The sequence below is a fragment of the Bactrocera latifrons genome, unplaced genomic scaffold (assembly GCF_001853355.1).
Source record: "Bactrocera latifrons isolate USDA-ARS-PBARC rearing strain unplaced genomic scaffold, ASM185335v1 scaffold_344, whole genome shotgun sequence".
NCBI lineage: Eukaryota > Metazoa > Arthropoda > Insecta > Diptera > Tephritidae > Bactrocera > Bactrocera latifrons.
In genome coordinates this window covers 122,219-141,779 of record NW_017536984.1, presented here as the reverse complement: position 1 = coordinate 141,779, position 19,561 = coordinate 122,219, and the positions used below count along the sequence as shown (strand labels likewise).

The 19,561-nt window shown below is 34.8% G+C and overlaps 1 protein-coding gene across 5 annotated transcripts in view; it reads left to right on the top strand.

Moving 5' to 3' along the window:
- The window catches only part of LOC108971459 (G protein-activated inward rectifier potassium channel 3), an 82,484-nt gene that overhangs the window by 30,587 nt on the left and 32,336 nt on the right, over nt 1–19,561 (top strand). The window contains exon 1 of one of the 5 annotated variants that reach the window (XM_018937539.1): nt 4,377–4,928. The exons of the other annotated variants lie outside the window; for them this stretch is intronic. Within the exon in view, the coding sequence (XP_018793084.1) occupies nt 4,879–4,928 (50 nt within the window). The 5' untranslated portion in view covers nt 4,377–4,878. Of the gene's footprint in view, nt 1–4,376; nt 4,929–19,561 lie in introns of those variants that run through there. 5 annotated transcript variants of the gene reach the window in all.

Here is a 19,561-nt window from a genome sequence, read left to right as displayed (position 1 = left end):
TAGTATGCATAGAGTGGCACCTGTGCAATGAGAGCGCAAGAGAGCTAGTTTTTGTTATTTTGCAAAACTCAAAAATACCCATAATTATCTTTACAAGTGTTTATGAGTTTTGTATTAAGCTGTGCTGGCTAACATACCGTATACATTTTACATAGTATATATGTATATATATGTATAAATACTTATGTATGTATGTAGGCACGCCTGATACTTGGGCCTGCGTCTGTATACCAGCAGTAGCATCACTACACACAAATTCAAGGCGAGACATTTAGTTTGCAACAAAAAACAACTTACATTGAGGTATTTGCAACACTGAAGGTTAGTGCCTGTAAGTGCATGGCCTGTAGGAAATAACATTTGTAGACAGCTGGAGCATCTTGAACAGTTAGGACTTAGGCGAAGCACCCTTAGATCGTTGATTAGTCATGCCGGTCTGTCTCTCTGTCCGTCCGACTGTCTGCCTGTCTGTCTATACGCGAACAAAATCATTTTGTCGGAACCGCCTTTATCGGACCACTATAGCAAATAGCTGTCAACTGCCAACTGTTTGTAATAAAATCTTTGTACGCAAAACTTTACTATTTCACGAGATATCTTTTCGAAATTTGACGCAGTTCAATGTCTCATTCAATAGTGGAATATCCAAAAGAAATAGTTCAGATCGGACCACTATAACATATRGCTGCCATATAAACTGAACGATCAAAATGAAGCCCTCGTTCTTCCGTCCAACCAAATTAACGTTTTTTCTTGTGTTTTTGTTTATTTTTTACTTCAAACGAGAGGAGAGCTTTCTTTCTTATACCTTGTAATGAGTTGTACCGTAAGTAAAATACCACGACTGTTGATCATGAGCTGTCAAAAAGTCAACAAGAGTGCAAAATAAAATGTTGAACACCACGAAACATAAAAAAGTTTAGAAAAAATTTGTGTAAAAAAAATTCTCAAAAGAATCAAAAAACTGTTCAATGGATGCTGACAACTGTCAGCCAATTGACTGATAACAGCCAGACACATGACCCAATAAGAAGGAGAAGCTTTACATTAAAGCTGGCAAATTAGAAGAAGCAACATTATCGGTGCTTTATTATTAAATCCGAAGGTGCAAAATAGCAAAACCAAACAAAGATTTCACGAAGTCGAAATGCAAAGAAAAAAGTAAATAAAATCAATCGAAGCTAAGTTAAGTGTAAAAGCACACAATCCTGATAAAATTATACTAAACAAATAAACAGCACTACTGCAGTACAGCAAAACAATAACAATACAATCAAAACAACACGATCGCTGTGAGCAAAATGTTGCTGCGAAATGCGGACAGAGTGCGATAATAAGCGGCGCGAGCGCGTTGAGAGCGCTGAGYATGCGAGTGGCACACTATAAAAGCCCCCCAACAACCAARCAACCAACGATAGCGCAACAGCAAAAACAATAACAGCCGCAAACGGCTCCAAATGTGCACAACAAAAGCAGCTAGCAACAAAAAATCTCTGCAGTATTGTGAGCAAATCGCCAAAGCAGAGTACTCGTGCTTTTTAGCACCGGCTGCCGCAGCCCACTCTCGCGCGACAAACTGCTCCACCAAACCAACGGGCGATACTAAACTTATGCCGCATTCGGTAAAATCGCGGTGAGCGCGTAAGAAAGTTGTTGTTGTTGCTGCTGTTTTTGTTGTACCAATTTGCGCGCTCGTTTATTTGTTTGACAGCAGAAGTTGCGATTTGTCGCGATTGGCGTACGGCATGAGCAAGCGTACTGTCCTCTAACACAAAGTACCAAAGTGAATAAAAAATCATGCGAAATTATTTCTCCCTTAATGTTGACCAACAACTACAGCAACGATTCGTCACTCGTTGCTCGCCGCTCAGTTGGAGCAAAATATATTCAATGCGCATACATACATACATACATGCATACTTACGTATATAGTATGTATTTCAGCATACTTGTATAAATATCGTTGTGTAGTGAGTTTGAATGGCATGAATTTGTGAAAAAAATCAGTACCGGTGTCGTTCGTTTTTTTTTATTGTTATTGTTGCTTGTATTAAGTTGAAGTGATTTTTTTTTGAATAAAACGCGCTCGCACATTTGTTGTGGCACTTGTACTAGTACGCATTCGTTTGTCGTCGAAGATCGCGCTTTTTCCTCTTGACACGAAACAGATTTATATTTTTGTATTTTCGTGTCGAAAAATTTGTATCTCAAAAATTGTTAATTGCTATGCGGTTAGTGATAGTGATTGCCAAAAGTTATTTGTAAATTTATCAGGTGAAAGGAAAAGTGTGTTGCACGCAAGTGTATCAACTGGCAGATGAAAAGTGCAAGGCTGTTTTAAAGTGCGTGCAAATAATTTTTAAAATAATTGTTTRTGCAATATTATCAAGTTGTTGACAATTTATGAAAATTAAGTCTTATATACGTGTGTCTATATGTATATAGAGAATTCAAAGAAAAGTGAGGTAAAAAAAAAAAATTAATAAGAAAAAAAAGAAAATATACAACCAGCGATACTAACAAAAGCTAAAAACAGCTTTTTTAAAATAACTGAAAATTACCAATAGCAAAACAACGTTAAATTATATAATTACGGTGTTGTTTGTAAAACTTTACAACAACAAAACCTACAAAACTTCAATTAATTAGTCTATATACATGTGTAGTAATTTATGGTAATACCACAAACTGTTATTGTACAAATCCAGTGATTGTAGAGAAAATTAAAATCTCACCTAAAGCGACTGCCTAACAAAAACAAGAAAAAAATTTGACTTCAGCTACACCGAAGTTATAATGCCTTGCAAAGTTGCGCTTTTGAAACACATTGCCATATAAGAAGATATTTATCTTTGATTGTTCAGTTTGTATGCCAGCTATATGCTTTAGTGTCAAATAAAAAAGTTTTCCATACAAGGACTAGAGTTTGATCGATCAGTTTGCACGGCAGCTATATGCCATAGTGGTCCGATATGAACAATTTCTTCACAAATTCCGTAGTTGTCCCAAAAAATAATGAGTGCGAAATTTCATGAAGATATCTCGTAAATTAAACAAGTTTTCCGTACAAGGACTTGAGTTTGATTAATATTTATATTTGTAGAATTTCTTCGGATATTAAATTATTTGTTTAGGCAATAATTCTTCTTAAATTTCCTGAAGATATCTCGACAAACGAAAAAGTTTTCCATACGGGCACTACTTTCAGGTCGTTAACTTTGTATGACAGCTATATGCTATAGTGAACCGATCTGAACAATTTCTTCGCAAACTACGTAATTGTTGCAGACAATAATCCCAGCGAAATTTCTAGAAGATATCTCTTCAAATGAAAAAACTTTCCTTACAAACACTTGATTTCGATCGTCCAGTTTGTATGGCAGCTATATGCTATAGTCGTCCGATTTTGGCGTTACTAACAAATGTGCATTTTTTTGGAGAGAAAAGCGTGTGTGCAAAATTTCAGTTCGATATCTTAAGAATTTAGACTAGTTCGCGTTTATACAAACAAACGACCATGGCTAAATCGACTCAGCTCATTATGGCGATCTTTTATATAAATATAATCGTATACATAAATATTTTAGAGCCTCCGACGTTTCCTACTGTGCATTAAGAACTTCGTGGCAAACTTAATATACGTGACCTGGTCTACGGAAAGGGGGCTTAGGTGTCAAAAAATCCAAAAAATCAATTTTCACTTTTTAGTTGATTCGGATGGAAAATGAGATTTTTAACAGTTGTTTCCCAGAAAACTCCCTTTTCGTAGATCAGGTCACATATGTACATTCTTCAGGGAATAACAACAACAATTACCAAGCTTCTTTTCGTATGAGTCATGCAACTACCAACACATATAAATCTACATACATATATATTAGCAAATCACCACTTGAAATTTGAAATAAAATTGCGCAATTGATTGAACCACACCTTTTATTAACCTCAACAAACCTTATGAAATCCTTAGCAATTGCAGCCAAAAAATAATTCATACACACATACATATATAATATACATATATACAGAGCTAAACCTACGCGTGTCAGTGCCAAGGCAGCTGCAAGTTTACAAACAAAACAAAAACACTGAACAAACAAAATGAGAACTAGAACAAGCTGCAAATTTAGCACAAAGCCAAGTAGCATATGAMATACGAGGTATGGCTGCAACAAGGGTCTGAAGTGGCAACTAAAAAGTAAATACCAACAAAATTTTGCATTGAAAACGTAATATCAAAAAAAGTTTTTGCACTAAGTTTATACAAAACATCGGAAAAACAACAACTAAAAATTTTGTAAAAACTACAACAACATAAATAAAATACAACAACAAAAGTTTTTACTTACTACAACAAAATAGATAAAATACAACAACATTTAAAAATACAAAATCAACAGTAAAATACAACAACATCCAAAAATTCAACAACAAAAGCTGTAAAAATATTACAGCTTCAACACCTTGTACTCTAAGTGGATTTGGAGACGCTGTAAAGACTGCAAAACGCACAACAAACAAGTTTTTTTTTTACAAAAATTACGGAAACTTAAGCGCAATTGGCTGATTAAAGTGGCTAATTAAAGCGCAACATAGAACATAAACAACAAAGTGACTTTACGGTACTGCCAAAATTATATATTCAACTATAACTGCGCGAACGGGCACTTCGTCTTTGTTGTCTCAACAGTTAGTTGTTTTTATACTATCCACACAACAACAACATAACAACCGTTAAATAAAAGTACATATTAGTGTGTACTTTTCGTAAACCGTCGAATCTTCCCCGCCATCACGGTACAATTCACAGTGCCCCTTGCCGGCAACAAAATTGCCACAACGGCGACGTTAACGCGCTCAGAGACAGTAGCCGCCAAAATGAAGCGACTAATGACGTGGGAACGCGATCTGGTCGATGCGATGTATGGGTAAGCGTTCTTGAAATTCAATCTAGATATACTCAGATAATCTTACTCACACTTATATAAAATATTTGAAAAAGATTCAGGTAGATTTCGGGCTTTAAAAATATAATTGTTATGCACATTCGTATTTATTTAAAACAATATAGACTACTTTATACTCGTAAGTAGTTCTTATCTACTTAGCAATTTATCTGTATGCTCATTTACTTCCGCAAAGCGTCTTAAGAATTTGCTATCATGAGAAATAGCCTTGGAAGCCGTTATCTTTCAGTGTTTGAAGAGATTTCTTTGCATTCTCTGTTCTTCATGAAATATTTCAAAGTTTATCTTTCATTTTTGTTCTTTGCTTGATATGGTTGAGGCCGCTGACTGTGTAAATGCTTATTATCATTCGAAAGAACATTCTTTGTCATATATTTTTTGAAGATTATTCTTTCAAATGTTGGCCGTAACTACGTTTCAGATGGTCCATCCGTTGAGTCCAATTTTCGATGACTCGTTAGAGCATTTCGACCGGTAACTGGCGAATGACACTCTTGATGTCCAAGAGGTTCAAAGGCTTGAATCGAAGCGAGATTGTCTGTATAGACTTTATGCTTTACACATACACATAGAAAAAATATCACAAGATCTTGGTGACCTTAAAATCGAACCGGAACCTGTAATTATCTGTTCACCATAATGTACTCTCAATACGTCCATTGATTGACGCGATGTGTGGGTAGTGGCGCCGTCTTGCTGAAACCAAATGTCGCCGAGAACACGAGCTTCTATTTCAGAGATCAAATAGCCGGTTATCATGACACGATAAAGGTTACCATTGACGGTTACGTTCTCACCGGCATCATTTTTGGATATGAAAAAAATAACGGTTTGGTGTGTTTTGTGGGTCAGTAGAATCATCGGACCCACAAACCATACCAAACCGTTGTTTTTTTTTCTGGGGAAATATCACTTCTTGCATCTATTCAGGTTGCTCTTCGTCCAAAATGTGGAAATTATCTTTTTTTTTCGTGGAACAAAATTTGGCTCGAAAACGTCGGATCTTCTTTGAACTTTACAAGAGTCCATAGATCGTCAGATCTTCTTAGAACTGTTCAAGAGCTCATAGAGCGAAGCGATCTAGCTTGGAAAGATTGAACGGTTTCAGTTCTTCCACAAGTTGGTATTTTTTACGCTTTCAATTTAAGATCTCGACGTAAAATTCACCAAGTTGTTCCACACGTTAGTCCGAGTTGCGGCGAATGGCACCGAATCAACTCTCCACGGTATTCCTGTACACTCTAAGCTACGGATGCCTTATATCCTTCACTGGGTGCTGGACGTCTCCTATTCGGTCGAATGTTATCCAATAATGGATGTTGGGTCCCGGGATAGGTGGTGGTGTAGCGTATAGTGCGCTCAGTAGGCCGATTTTGTTGACCATAATTTGAGCGAAGCGCGTGGAACACAGTTTTTACAGATCGTGAGTTTTCGTAATAAAGTTGAATGATTTGCAAACGTTGTTTGGGTATGGTAAGACTTCCATGATGAAATACCAAACAATACTGAACAAAAATAACATGACAGCTTGAAACAACTCACGCGTGAACTGTCAAAAAAAGGCTATTGACAAAAGTACCGGTACTTGAATTATCCTGCGATATTGCTAATGGCTTTGTGAGAGTAGTATTGCTTTCTACGCATCAGAGGACATAGGCGCAGCTTACATTAGGCATATGAATGTGATAGGCTCAAGGCGATTTGTAAGGGTCTTACTATCTAATATATAGGAGTTTTATATATTTCAACCGAGCGGCGTTCTAAGCTGTTCAAATGAGATCCCTTTTAAGATCGATTTTTTAACTTAACCTAACCTCTAACGTCTTTAAGTTGTTTTAATAGTACGAGCTAGTTAATCACTGTGTATAATCAAGTTTGAAATTCTTAAATCTAAGTATATTTCTCTCTAATAAATTTAATGCAAATATTTTATTTTTGTGTTATTGAGAAGTGCTATACAAGAATTCAGTATACCAATTTTATTTTAAGCAAAACAAAAATTTAAAAACCAAAAAGGTCACTGACCACACTGCCTTTTCCTACTGACCTTATTTGCAGCGCTCGTTCGTTTATACTCTCATTCGTGCACCTGCTCGCGCACTACTGTATTCGCTCTCTGTTGTGTTACTTCAGCGAATATTTCAAAACTCGGAATGCTGCACTATTCTTTATTTAAAAAACGTGAGCGCATATATGTGCTAACATAGCAGAATACTGTTATGGATGTTAACAAATGTTAATATGTAGCAGAATATTGTTATGAATGCTAACATAAATGATAATTGATATGTTATTTAAAATTAGTTGGGAAAAAAGTGAGCAATTTTTTGAGTGTTTTTTATTTCTTATTTTCTATTTCAAAAGCGATGAGTAAGTTGGAAAAAATTTTCGTATAATCTTATAAAGTAAATATTAAATGCGACAGTTGACAACGGCATTAAGGCGAGTATTTCTTATACACACTGTGCATATTTATGCTAAAATGCGGTTTTAATGCAAAATTGTACTAAAAAATAAGTATACATTATTTATAATGTTTTGCTATATCTGAGTGTATATGTATATGTTTTTCAAATTTTTATGTTTTTTTCTTGAGAAATTATCAGTTTGCTGAATTTATATTTGCATATATTCATACATACATACATATATGTATATTGTTAGGTGCCACAGTTGAATGACTCAATATTGTTTGCACCTTGGACCACCAAGCGGACGTCGTTTAGTTGTTATTTCGCATTGGTTTTGCTCTTTTTTATTTGCCGCAATGGTGACGCCGTATGTCGCTTTATATGACAGCAGGCTAATGTGTCGAGCCACACGTTTTGCATATTTAATTAAAAACGTTTCATGCGAAATCCATAGTAATTTGCATAAAAGGGGAATTCAAGCGATGGAAAGTAACAAGCGAGCAAATAAAAGTAGTAGATAACAATTTGTTTGTGATTTGTTTGTGTGGCTGCATTTCAATTGAAAGAGGTTGCTGTGAAGATCAACTAAACAGGTTGTACAAGTGATCAATTGGCAAATCAATAAAAATTGAATAATTGCAATACAAGAAAATGCTTGTACAATAGCAAATATAATTGGCAACGGAGAAAGGTCAGTTTGATGGCTTTGCTGGCGGGCAAAACGACTTACTTATGTTTATAGATATTCGATATTTATAAGTGCGATACATTAGGGTATTGTATTTAAAACATTTTTTTGTTATTTTCTTCGCAAGCACATGAAAATTTTGCTTATTATAGGAGAAAAAAAATTTCTGAAAATTTTTGCCCTCCATATTAACTTCCTTTTCGATTCGTTTTCGCTTTTTACACATATTAAAAGAAAAATGAGTAAACAACTGATTTTATCGAACAAATTCCAAAGARCTGTAAGAAATAAACTTTCTGCCAAAAAATTTCTACACAGTTATGTCATAAAAGTGATTTATTTCAGTAATATAAGCGATTTAATTAAAAAAAAAGGTTTTAATGAAATTTTTGTATTTAAAACTTGGATCAACGACTTTATATCAGTTTTTTATTTTATTAAATTTTTTCAAAAATTATTTCTTATCAATTTTTGATTTTAATGAATTTTGGAAAACTTGAAAATCTGAAAGTAGTACCTAAGTCAAAATTAAGTGCTCAAATTTTCGGGATTTTTTTTTCCACTTAAAAAACAAAATTTTCATGTGCCCGCGAAGACATAAAAAAGGTTTTAAATGAACCACCTTAATGTACATATATGTATATATTTTATATGTATGTATGTTACACAGGTAAATGTGCTCATAAATTAAGGCCAATATATAACAGTGGTACTTCGTTGGATGATTTCCCTTCGTAAGTGGTCTTCATAGTTCACTCATCGCAAACTTCAGTGAAATTTCAACAACCTCAGCATATATCAAACAGAGTAATAATGTAGATCACTACCGGTTTTCGCAAAATATAATTGTCATATATATGCCAAGACATATTTACATGCTTCCGAAGAAATATGTTTCATTTACATGAATATAGTAACATATAATATTAATCACTTACAGTTAAACGCAAGAAAAAAGTTTTAACTTTGGCTGCCTGGTGCTCCGCAACCATTTTTTTTATATTTTTTTCTCCCAAAAATTCCCCACAATCATTACTGAGTCCCAATTTTATCTCTACGTCCCTGAAAACATTAACACACCCTTTCCACTAAGATTTAATATATAAATTTGAAAATGAAAAATCGTGATCCATTAATTCAATTTAATTTGCCTCACATATCCAGGCTTCACTGTCGCAAGGAAATTGCAGGAAGTACGCAATTTGTGTCTATGTAATTAAAAATGCTATAAAAATAATTTTTATGGTTTTTCGCAATTACAGTAGCAAACAAAAGCGGCACTTAAAATGAGCGATTGAGCGTAGACAAAGCTTTACGAAATATTTGACACTGTTTTATGGAGAGTGGCAAAATTTAATGTGTTTGTTGTAAAATACAGTAAATCTTAATTTTGTTGTTGTGACACTTTCACAAAAATTTCGCTCCGAGGATTGAGCTCAACTGCTATACAGTTCTTAACATTAAGTGTAATAAAAATTTCTTGTTTACATAGGTTAGGTTTGTGATTTAAGTTATTTTAGGTTAGGTTTATCAGGWAGGCCAATAAGCCACGATATCAAATGGAGTTCACTAGCTATGTCTAAGAGGGGTGGTTTAGGGTGATAGGGTAATAGGCTCTGGGGCCTAACTGTCCATACCTTCTTCAGTGTATCATACTGTGCGGACCGAAGATGCTTACAGCGTAGTCTTGCCAATGTGGGAGAAGTGCATAAGAGATGTTCCATCGTTTTCCTGCAGTTTCCTGCAGTTTTCTTGATATGCCAGCCTCATCTTGCGGCCGTATGTCGCCAGCCTTTTCTATCGAGTGCCAATAAAAATTTTGTGTAATTCTGATTTACTATTTTGCAGTTGACTTAGTATTCCCATCATGTCCTAAAATCTATTTTATCGAGTGCCAATAAGAATTTTGTGAACTTCAAAACTACTGTTTGRCACATGACTTTTGCAGTTTTGCACCCACGTAGCTCGTTTCATCGGGTCTTGATTTTCTTCACCATACTTCTGCCGAGATCGTCGTATATGGTCATGGTCATGGGTCCCTGCTGCCCTGCTTTCCAATGTTGATTTTCGTTTTCATTTCGTTTGCGGATGTTAGTCGTACATCGTTCTTTGCAATCTCGTCCAATGTTTTATTGCCTTCACTTGTTGCCTGTCATCCAGTTGAAGCGAAGTTGCTTACTTCTGGCAACACTTTCTACGGCTGCCCTGCTTCCCMAGACACTTCTGGCCGATATGGGGTACAAGGTTACTGCCTTGATTGTTACTTGGCTGTTTGCGTAGATGTTGGCTCTGAATTTGCCTGCAGGTGCATTAGAGACCAGCTCCGCCACTTTCGCAATAACAAAGTCCTCAGCTTGAAATATACTGCAATGGTCCGGCAACATAAAAGTTTGCCTTATGCCTAACTCTGGACAGTATATTTGCAGACCAACTCCATCGTCCGTTTTCGAGCCATCAGATGAGATGTTTAGAGTGTTGCGCGTAGCTAACATACCTTTACATTAGATATATTTTCCTATGTTTAGTTTGAACATTCTTTCTAAGTTGAAAACACAACAGTTTGGTACTTTATGCGGTCCTTGAGRGAAAGTTGTGTCCCATTTATAGAAGGGAATTTTGTGTTTTCTTGTGAACACCAGCAGATCCATTTTCTCCGGATTCAACCCCAGACCCGCTTGCCGTGCCCAGTGATGGATTTTGGTATTGAGAATGGTGGTCAAAATACTGCTAATTGTCTGCTATATTGCCACAAAAATTAAAAAAAATAAAATAAAAAAATTAAGTACTTAACTCTTATATTATTTGTTGTGCAATCATACACCTTGTTCTGGGTATAAATTTAAACTTCTCATCCTTATCTTGTTTGGATTTCGTCTGTGTTCATAAAGTGCTCAAAGCTTAAGTTGGCTTAAATATAAATATGACGATACGGTTTTCTAAAAATAAGCTGAGGTATCAAAATGACAACATCACAGCTAAAAATAGTGAATACTCTAGATAAATATATGCTAACAATGAAATATTTTTCATTATTAATATTAAAGTCAATATAATCAATTTTAATGGAGCCCAAAATAAATTAATTAAAATTGAAAAATATTTCATCATTTTTCGAGTTAAATATATTCAAAGAGAAAAAAATAATTAATTATTGTGAAAGGTGTGCGGGCTTTGCAAGCTATGGCCCAGAACGAACGCTTCCTGTTGGCTTTTCGAAATATCAATGAAATTAGCATGAATATTTGATAAGGGCGACGTTGGCGTAATAAATATAATTCCACCTTAACAAAGAGTTGTGAAGTACAGTATATACATAAATACATGAGAAGAAAAGAAAAAGAACAATTATAAAAAAAAAGTTGAATAAGACAACAAGCTGAAGCGCGGTGAATTACTTAGACAATCATAAGGGTATAAGAGCACATATATTTATTTAGAATCGGATATTTGTATATCTGCTACTTTTATGGTCAATTTGGCTGACGCTCGCGAATTTTAAAGAAAACCTACGAATTGTTTGTTTAGAAGAAAGCATGAGTAAACGTTTTGTCTTAAATGCGCTAGGTAGAAACCACTTTTAATAAATAGGTGAACAATTACATAAATAAGTAATGTTTGACGTGTGTACTTGTAGATTTTTCATAGTCAATGTATAAGTTCATGCTTTTGTGGCGCGCCAAACAAGTAAACATTCAATTTCTGTATTTATTATTGACATTTTTCGCAAGTCTTTCAATTAAATGAACATAAAATATCGCGCGGCAATCGATCAAAAATTCGTAAATAATCTGTATGAAAATATTTCCAATTACCTAAGTTTTTAATTAACGCCTACATATATAATAATTAACGCGTGCAGGCATAACTGTTTTAACTGGATTTCAATTGCGCGGACGCCACTCATGTTGACAGCAATCGATCACTCTCAATCAGTAATTTAAATATAAGTGCTATTTTTGACTTTGTAATTTAAGTAAAATGCGAAATTCGATTTTGAAATTTGGCCTGTGAACTTTAATAATTAAAATAAAATATTTTTATTTAAAGCGCTCTTTGGCCTTTCAACATCTCACCGCAGAATGTTACTGTTGATAACCTGTAATGTTAATTAACATTCTCTGATTTATGGCATCTGTTAGTTGCTTGCAAGATAACAGTGCGCTGAACAGCTTAAACTATTGTTGGTTTAGGAAGGCCTAACTTCAGTGTTGTGCGTTAATTTTAATCCTTATTTGTTTGGTTTTTTATTTTTTGCTATTAAATATAATATATATTTTCTTTAAAAAAATTGTGTATTTCTCTGCAGACTCCTAATATCGGTAAATATGAGTAATTTGTTCGAGATTTGTTGGAGCTTTGCTTTGAAAGCTTTGTTTTCATTATTTGCAAGTGTGCAATATTAAGTAAACATAAAAAAATATTTATGAAAAATATATGCAGACTTAAAATTAAATTAACCGTCATCAAAAAAAACAAAAAAAAAAAAAAAACCGAAAAGACTTAAATAAAAATATAAGACGCCTGTTGACTCAAAAATATATATAACAAAAAAATATTTCTATATGGATTCATAGAGTGAGCACATATGTATCTTATGGCGCTTAATTTGCTAATACTCTTTCCACAAACAGAGCCATTCAACTTTCTCGATTTTTGTTCAAAAAAAGTTCACCTAAAATAAACCAATAAGCCGCGCTTGGACAAGTTTCGGCCCTTTGGGATACAAGAAGAAGTTCTTTTTTAGGTCCAAGATAAGTAGTCTTCTTTTATGGTGCCTGCGTTTGACGCGAATTTTAACAGATTCTGCGGCCTTACTATCGATCCTCTAGTGTAACATACCGTGGGGACCCCAGATGCTTACAGCGCAGTCTTGCCAAAGCGGAACAAGTCCAAAAGATATGCTCCATTGTTTTTCTGGTGCCCTGATCTAGGCATTTCCTGCAGTCTTCTCAATCTTTCAGCCTCATCTTGCGGGCGTATGTCGCCAGCAGACAGTGACCAGTTAGTATCATGTTCCTATAGTCTCTTCTATCGAGTGCCAATAAGAATTTTGTGTACTTTTGATCAATCGTTTTGCAGATGACTTTTGCAACCGGGTAAATCGTTCTATCTGGTCTGATTGTCTTTACCATACAACTTAGTATAATTGAAATTCATCAGCTGATTGTTATTTTATCAATAATCACAACCAAATTTATAGCCTGGACAACGACCCGCAGTTTTGCGTTACTATTTCAACTCGATATGCTTTCAATTAAGAATGAATGTAGTAAATTAAGATTTTTTGTAAGTATGGTTAATCGATCTAAATTATCGCTTTAATAGAGSTGAGGGCGGTTAGTTGAACAATGACTCTAGATAAGTTGATGTTTTCATAGAAAATACTTCCAAATATACGAAATAAATCAAAATTTAAAAGGCAAGTACTTAAGACGCACAATTTTTCGTAATCTTTCAGTTCAATTAAATGTATTTAGATACCAATCTCTAAATATGTCTATATATACAAACACATGTATGCACTCGCACCGCGATTAATTTTGAAGCATGAGACGCAGTCGTGCGGTTTCTTCGTGATATTCCCATACCCTTGCATACATATTTACATTAATACACACAAATTATTTCATGTGACTTCTATTCGTGAGTACCTACTAACGACGCATCGGCGATAATGCCAAATGTGATGGGTACCTGCGGCTTTAATTTCAAGCAAATACTCGTTTTATTGCCGTAATAAACTCGTAAAATTGGCAGAGATTTACGTGTCAATGGAAATTTATAAACGCGAGATAATTTTGAATTAAAAAATGATATGTATGCGAAATCAAACATAAATGAATTATAATCAGCATAAAGTAACGCATATATATGTATGTAGATATGTACTTTATATGTAAACTCATATAAACATATAGCTTTTACTATTATTAAATTTTAATCTTCACTTTTGTGAGTAATTCGAGTATTAACGGCGCTAATTGCTTTTAAAAATAGCAACAATAGTCAGTGTTATTAAATAATATTTTAATAATATTTAAAAATAGCAACAATTGTCAGTGTTATTAAATAATATTTTAAGCTATAGATAAATGCACATATGTACTAGTAGAAAAGCCTGTCTAAATCATAGTGCAAATAAGGCATAGTTAATTATTCAACGTAAATAAAAATTCGTCATAATAGCATTAAGGAGTATAGCCATAKCTTACTGCTAAGAAGCGGSACTAAAGTTCTGACGCATACAACAYTGAYAGTTTTGGGCCAGTTTTCATAAGTTTTATGATTACGAGCGTTCAACGTTAGTCACTGTTATTAAAAACTTTACAAATAGAGATTGTGACAGCTGCAATTCATCACCGCTTTTGGAGTTTGCCAGCAAAATATATTGCATGGTGACGTCATGAACGATTGTAAGAAATGTCTTTGTTGACAATTGTTAAGAAAGTTTGACAGTTATACTATTTTAACTCACCCTGACTCTTCTAGCGTTAATACAAAAAACGTATTTTCGAACAAATTTTTTCAATAAAGTTTGCGTAATTYTATTCTTCGGTATCTCAAATTTGTTCATTTTAAAGTAAGYGTTAACGCACATAACYTTCCCTGACTGAGTCCGTTAACCTRCAAACAAGCGTAGYATCACCGATGACGTCAATCCAATAGAAGACGTTATTCATATATATACTATATCTTTTATTGTTGCCAAATTTTAATTTCCGCCATACCGCTGACACATGTTCGAATTGAACTTACTAGTGACGTCCCGAAAGTGTTATCAATACGAGTTGATTTAGCTATTACCGGCATAATAAATATAAATAACGCCGGTATATACCCACTGTATGAAGAAGTTCTTATCAATATGCTTTTGTCAGACTTCTTATTAAGTCGCATTGCGAAATATATATTTTTTAGTACTAATCAATATGTGATTAATACCTGTCTGTGTGCAAATATATACATACATAGCTGTGTGTGAGTTTAGTATTATTAACAATTCTTGTTTGGTATTTGTTTGACGGAAATTAAAGATTCGCGAAATAGAAATACTCCCCAAACGATAGACTACTTTTATCATTATGGCGCATATTTAGTGATTAGKCAACCTCGCCACCTTTGATTAGGCGAAACAATGTTAGGGCTTATGAAATTGATAGAMGCTAACTTGTTTTTGTTGTGCTAAATTAAAAGCAGTTGGCAACAAAATTATTTGGTACATAAAGCTTTAGTGAAGCATCGTCGTACTGATTTTTACATATTGACTGTTATTGTCGTAATTTGCTTTGGTAAAGTGTATTATTTTTATACACATAGTAATTACGCCGGTTATATAGAATATGTAGTTTGGATAACACTTCAGTGATTCACCTCAAATGTCACRTGTTTGAAAGGTTTATTATTTACCTTAGTTGTTTGTTCGATTCGTCACGTTGCAAGGTTTGGGAGATGTTAGTTTTCATACGCTGTTGACTTATGGCCTTTCATATTTCGAGTTTAGAGCACAAAAGCAAATCCCCGCAAAACTAATTCTTCAATCAAATCAAACTTCTTYAATCAACTTTTGAAGAAAATATTTTGAGTTGTAKAACTAAATAGAGAAGATACCATCTTCTATAAGAGTGTACAGCTGCTGGYATACCCCGATGATATTGRCATAATTCGCCTCAACAACCGCGTCATTCGTTATAGTTTCTTAAGAAAGGATAGGGAAGCAAAGCCAATGGTCTGTAGTGAACGAGGGCAAGACGAAATTACTCCTGTCATCAAACAARTAGCCTGCAACTTGGCTCCCACGTCATTGTTGACTGTTATAAYTTCGAAGTCGTAGATAATTTCGCCTAGCTTTGAACCAGTACCAAGAGTAACAAGAATGTCAGCCTCGAAATCCAACTCAAAATACCATCTTGCYAACAAGAGCTACTTCTGACTGAATGGCAATTGAGAAGTAAAGTCCTCTTTCGACGAACGAGAACCAAAACTGTATAAGTCATTCATTATTCCCGTCCTGCTATAYGGTGCAGAGGCTTGGACGRTGACAACAACTGAAGAGTCGACGTTACGAGTTTTCTAGAGAAAGGTTCTGAGGAAGATGTTTKRTCTTTTGCGCATTGGYCACTGCGAATACCGCATTCGGTGGAACTAATTATAAGACAGCGGCTACGCTGGCTTGGTCATGTCGTCTGAAKGATTGAAARCATTCCAGCTCTGAAAGTTTTCGACGCAGTACCCGCCGGGGGAAGCAGAGGAAAAGGAAAACTTTCACTTCGTTGGAAAAAACTGCTGAGGAAGGACATGGCTTCGCTTAGTATTTCCAATCGGCGCCAAAAACTAAAAGGAAAACGACTGGCGCGCTGTTGTAAATGGTGTTTACACTATTAAAGAAAAGGAAGAACAACAAAAGCATATAATAATCAACAAAAATGATTTTTCAAAATATTGTCCATTAAGATTTATACACTTTTGCATACGTTTGAACCAATTATCGAAGCAYTTTTGCTACTCTGATTRAGGKATCTCCAAAAAATCCTCTTAGTTTATTTTTTACGTAGGGGAGTAAAAAGAGTTCTCCAAATGCAGATGTTTCAGTCGATGTCTGAGCACTTGCATTATCTTGGTGAAGTKATCCGTTTTGGCGATAGAAATCATATGTCTTGAAACTAAAGAGTTATATATATGCTTTTTGTCGGGAAAGAAAGAGTTTCGGGAACAAAGAAAAAATCRTTATACAAAACCTTAAATATCAAAAGACCTGTTAGCAAATTGTTGCAAGGCAAGTGCTGMTAATTTGCTTGAACAACTCTTATAGTGTCTTCGACTCACCACTCTGTAAMATTTGGTGAATCGGCCGAGATGAACATTTCATGTTMCTTTAAACAACATAAATAGCGCYCGTATGCCAAAACGTTCTGAGTATGTACAACAACAAAAATACCAAACTTAACGACAAAGTTGTAGGTTGCCAGCTAACAACATTAGTGTGTCTAATTTCCGGAATATAAAATGCAACCTACGTATGATCATTTACTTACATAAGTAATACTCAAACGTTCTGCCAATTCAAACACTTTACAAGCCAGTAAATAAAACATTAAAAAGTGCCGTAATCTTTCAAATTGTCAGCTCCTGTATTTGTTTACGAAATTGTTATCTTTGCTTTTAAAAATTTCTGTTTTTACATTGTTGAAGTGAGTGGCTTATCGCATTGCATTCGCTCTCCTTTTATTTCCGTCTATTAATTTTGATTGATGTTTAGCTGTTTGTGTAGCCTCTGTGTTTTTTGTGGTCTTCCCCTTTTTTTGCATATTTTAAACCCAAGGGAAACACTGGCCACCCAATTTGGCAAGCATCAGCTGCTGTGTAGACTAGAGGTCTGTGCCTGATTGATGTCTTGTTTTTTGTTTGTTTTTATTGTTGCGAAAATGTTTTACTTGCTGCACACGTTTAATTTTCCGGCTTTTGATTGCGTCTATTTTTGTTTTTCTGGGTTTTGGAAAGCCACGCCATATTTAAAAGCCTACCACAATGAGCGGTAATATTTTTTAAGGGAAAATGTGAGTGATAAGTGATGAAATCGTTGAAAAAATTGGAAATTTTATGTGTAGAAAATATGAAATTGTTAATTGACTTAATTAAGCGGTTGTCTGAAAGCTGATGCTAATACTCGATTAAGCTAATTGCATGACTATTTGCTGAAAATCAGCGAAACCCAGCGCATGACAGCGCGAACTCTAATAAACAACATACAAAAATAAAAATACAAGCTCACACTGTGTYCATGTTTGTTATTGTTATTATTATTTTTAGCCTGCGCCAAGACATTTTAAACGTGCTACAGCATAAACGTTTTATTTGCGCATTATCAATGCTATAAAAATCTGAAGTAGTTAATAATAGCTTAAGTACATATGCATATATACCAGCTCATATACTAGCTCACGCGCCTCTATGCGCTAGACAAATGTTGACCGAAGCGTTTCCACAACTAAGCTACAACATAATTTATGCCTTAGACACGAGGTTGCAATATATCTGARCAGTTATATTGTTGCTTAAAGGCAGTGACAGGCAGCGCAAATACTAATTTTGCTGAGATTACGCTAGATTACCTTCATCTTGTGACAAATTAATTTTTTTGCTGCTCAGATATTTTAGCTGCATGAGGTTTTGTAAATTTTTTTTAAGTTCTTCTAAACTTCACACTGTGAGCTGTCATGWYRTGAAAAGTTCCAAGAAGATCCGAGCCAAATTTTGTTCAACGATGAGGGCCMTTTTTGCTTTGTAAACAAGTAAAATTGCCGCATTTGGGACGAAGAGCAAACTGAAGATAATCAAGTGCAAGAGCATTCATCTAGAAAAAATAACGGTTTGGTGCGGTTTGTGAACCGGTAGAATCATAGGTCTATATTACTTCAAAATTGATGCCGGTAAGAATGTAGTCGTCAATGGCGATCGTTATAACCGTCTATTTGATGCCTGAAATAGAAGCACGAAATCTTAGAGACATTTGTTTCAACAAGACGGCGCCACTTCCCTCACATCGCATCTGGGAATRAGAAGAACCCTTCGGTTTAGTGAGCAAATAATTTAACGTTTTAGATCGGTCGTTTGGCCGCCAAGATCATGTGATATCACGCCGTTGGACTATTTCCTGTGGTAATATGTAAAGTCTTAAGTTTATGCGACCAAACACCCTTCGATTCAGGTCTTGAAACAAAACATCACGCGTGTCGATGGCCAGTTACCAGTCGAAATGCTCTAACGAGTCACCGAAAATTGGACTCAACGGGATGGATCATCTGCGACTTAGCCGTGGCCAACATTTGAAAGAATAAACTTAAAAAAATATTTGCCAAARAATGTTCTTTCGAATKATAATAAACATTTCCCATTATATTTGAAGTTTCAGTGTTTTTTCTTTAAAAAAGTTGGGGACATCGATATGGATCACCCTTATATATGTTATATATATGTATATACGCACTTATTATTATGTGTGTTTAAAAATTGACTTCTTTTTCATACTTTCGTACAGCCTGTGCAAATATTAACCTTTTGACTGACGCAAGCTTTGTACTTTCAACATTGATTGGAGGCAATAAATACAAATATTGTAGATTCGAGGCACAAGTGTTTCAGAATTTGTACGCTGATCGAATTGTGTACACACAAATCAATATTTACATAATGTATGAATATGAAATTTAAAAATAGTCGATGTTAATAAGAATTATGCGTCCCAAAATAAGAAGCCTAAGAACGTGACTACGTTTTCTGTGTTTGCATGGGCGCGGAGTGTAAATGAGTAGAGTACAGCTCACGATTTTGTAAGTGAGTAGGACATACCTTTATTTTTATCATTTTATTAGTTATAACTGTTGTCTTTGAAACACTGAGAATTAGAAAGTAGCGAATCGAACACATTATAAAAAATGTGGTGGTATTACCTTATRTCGATCTAGCGAACCATCTGGCAGTTGCTAGTAACTTTGGTC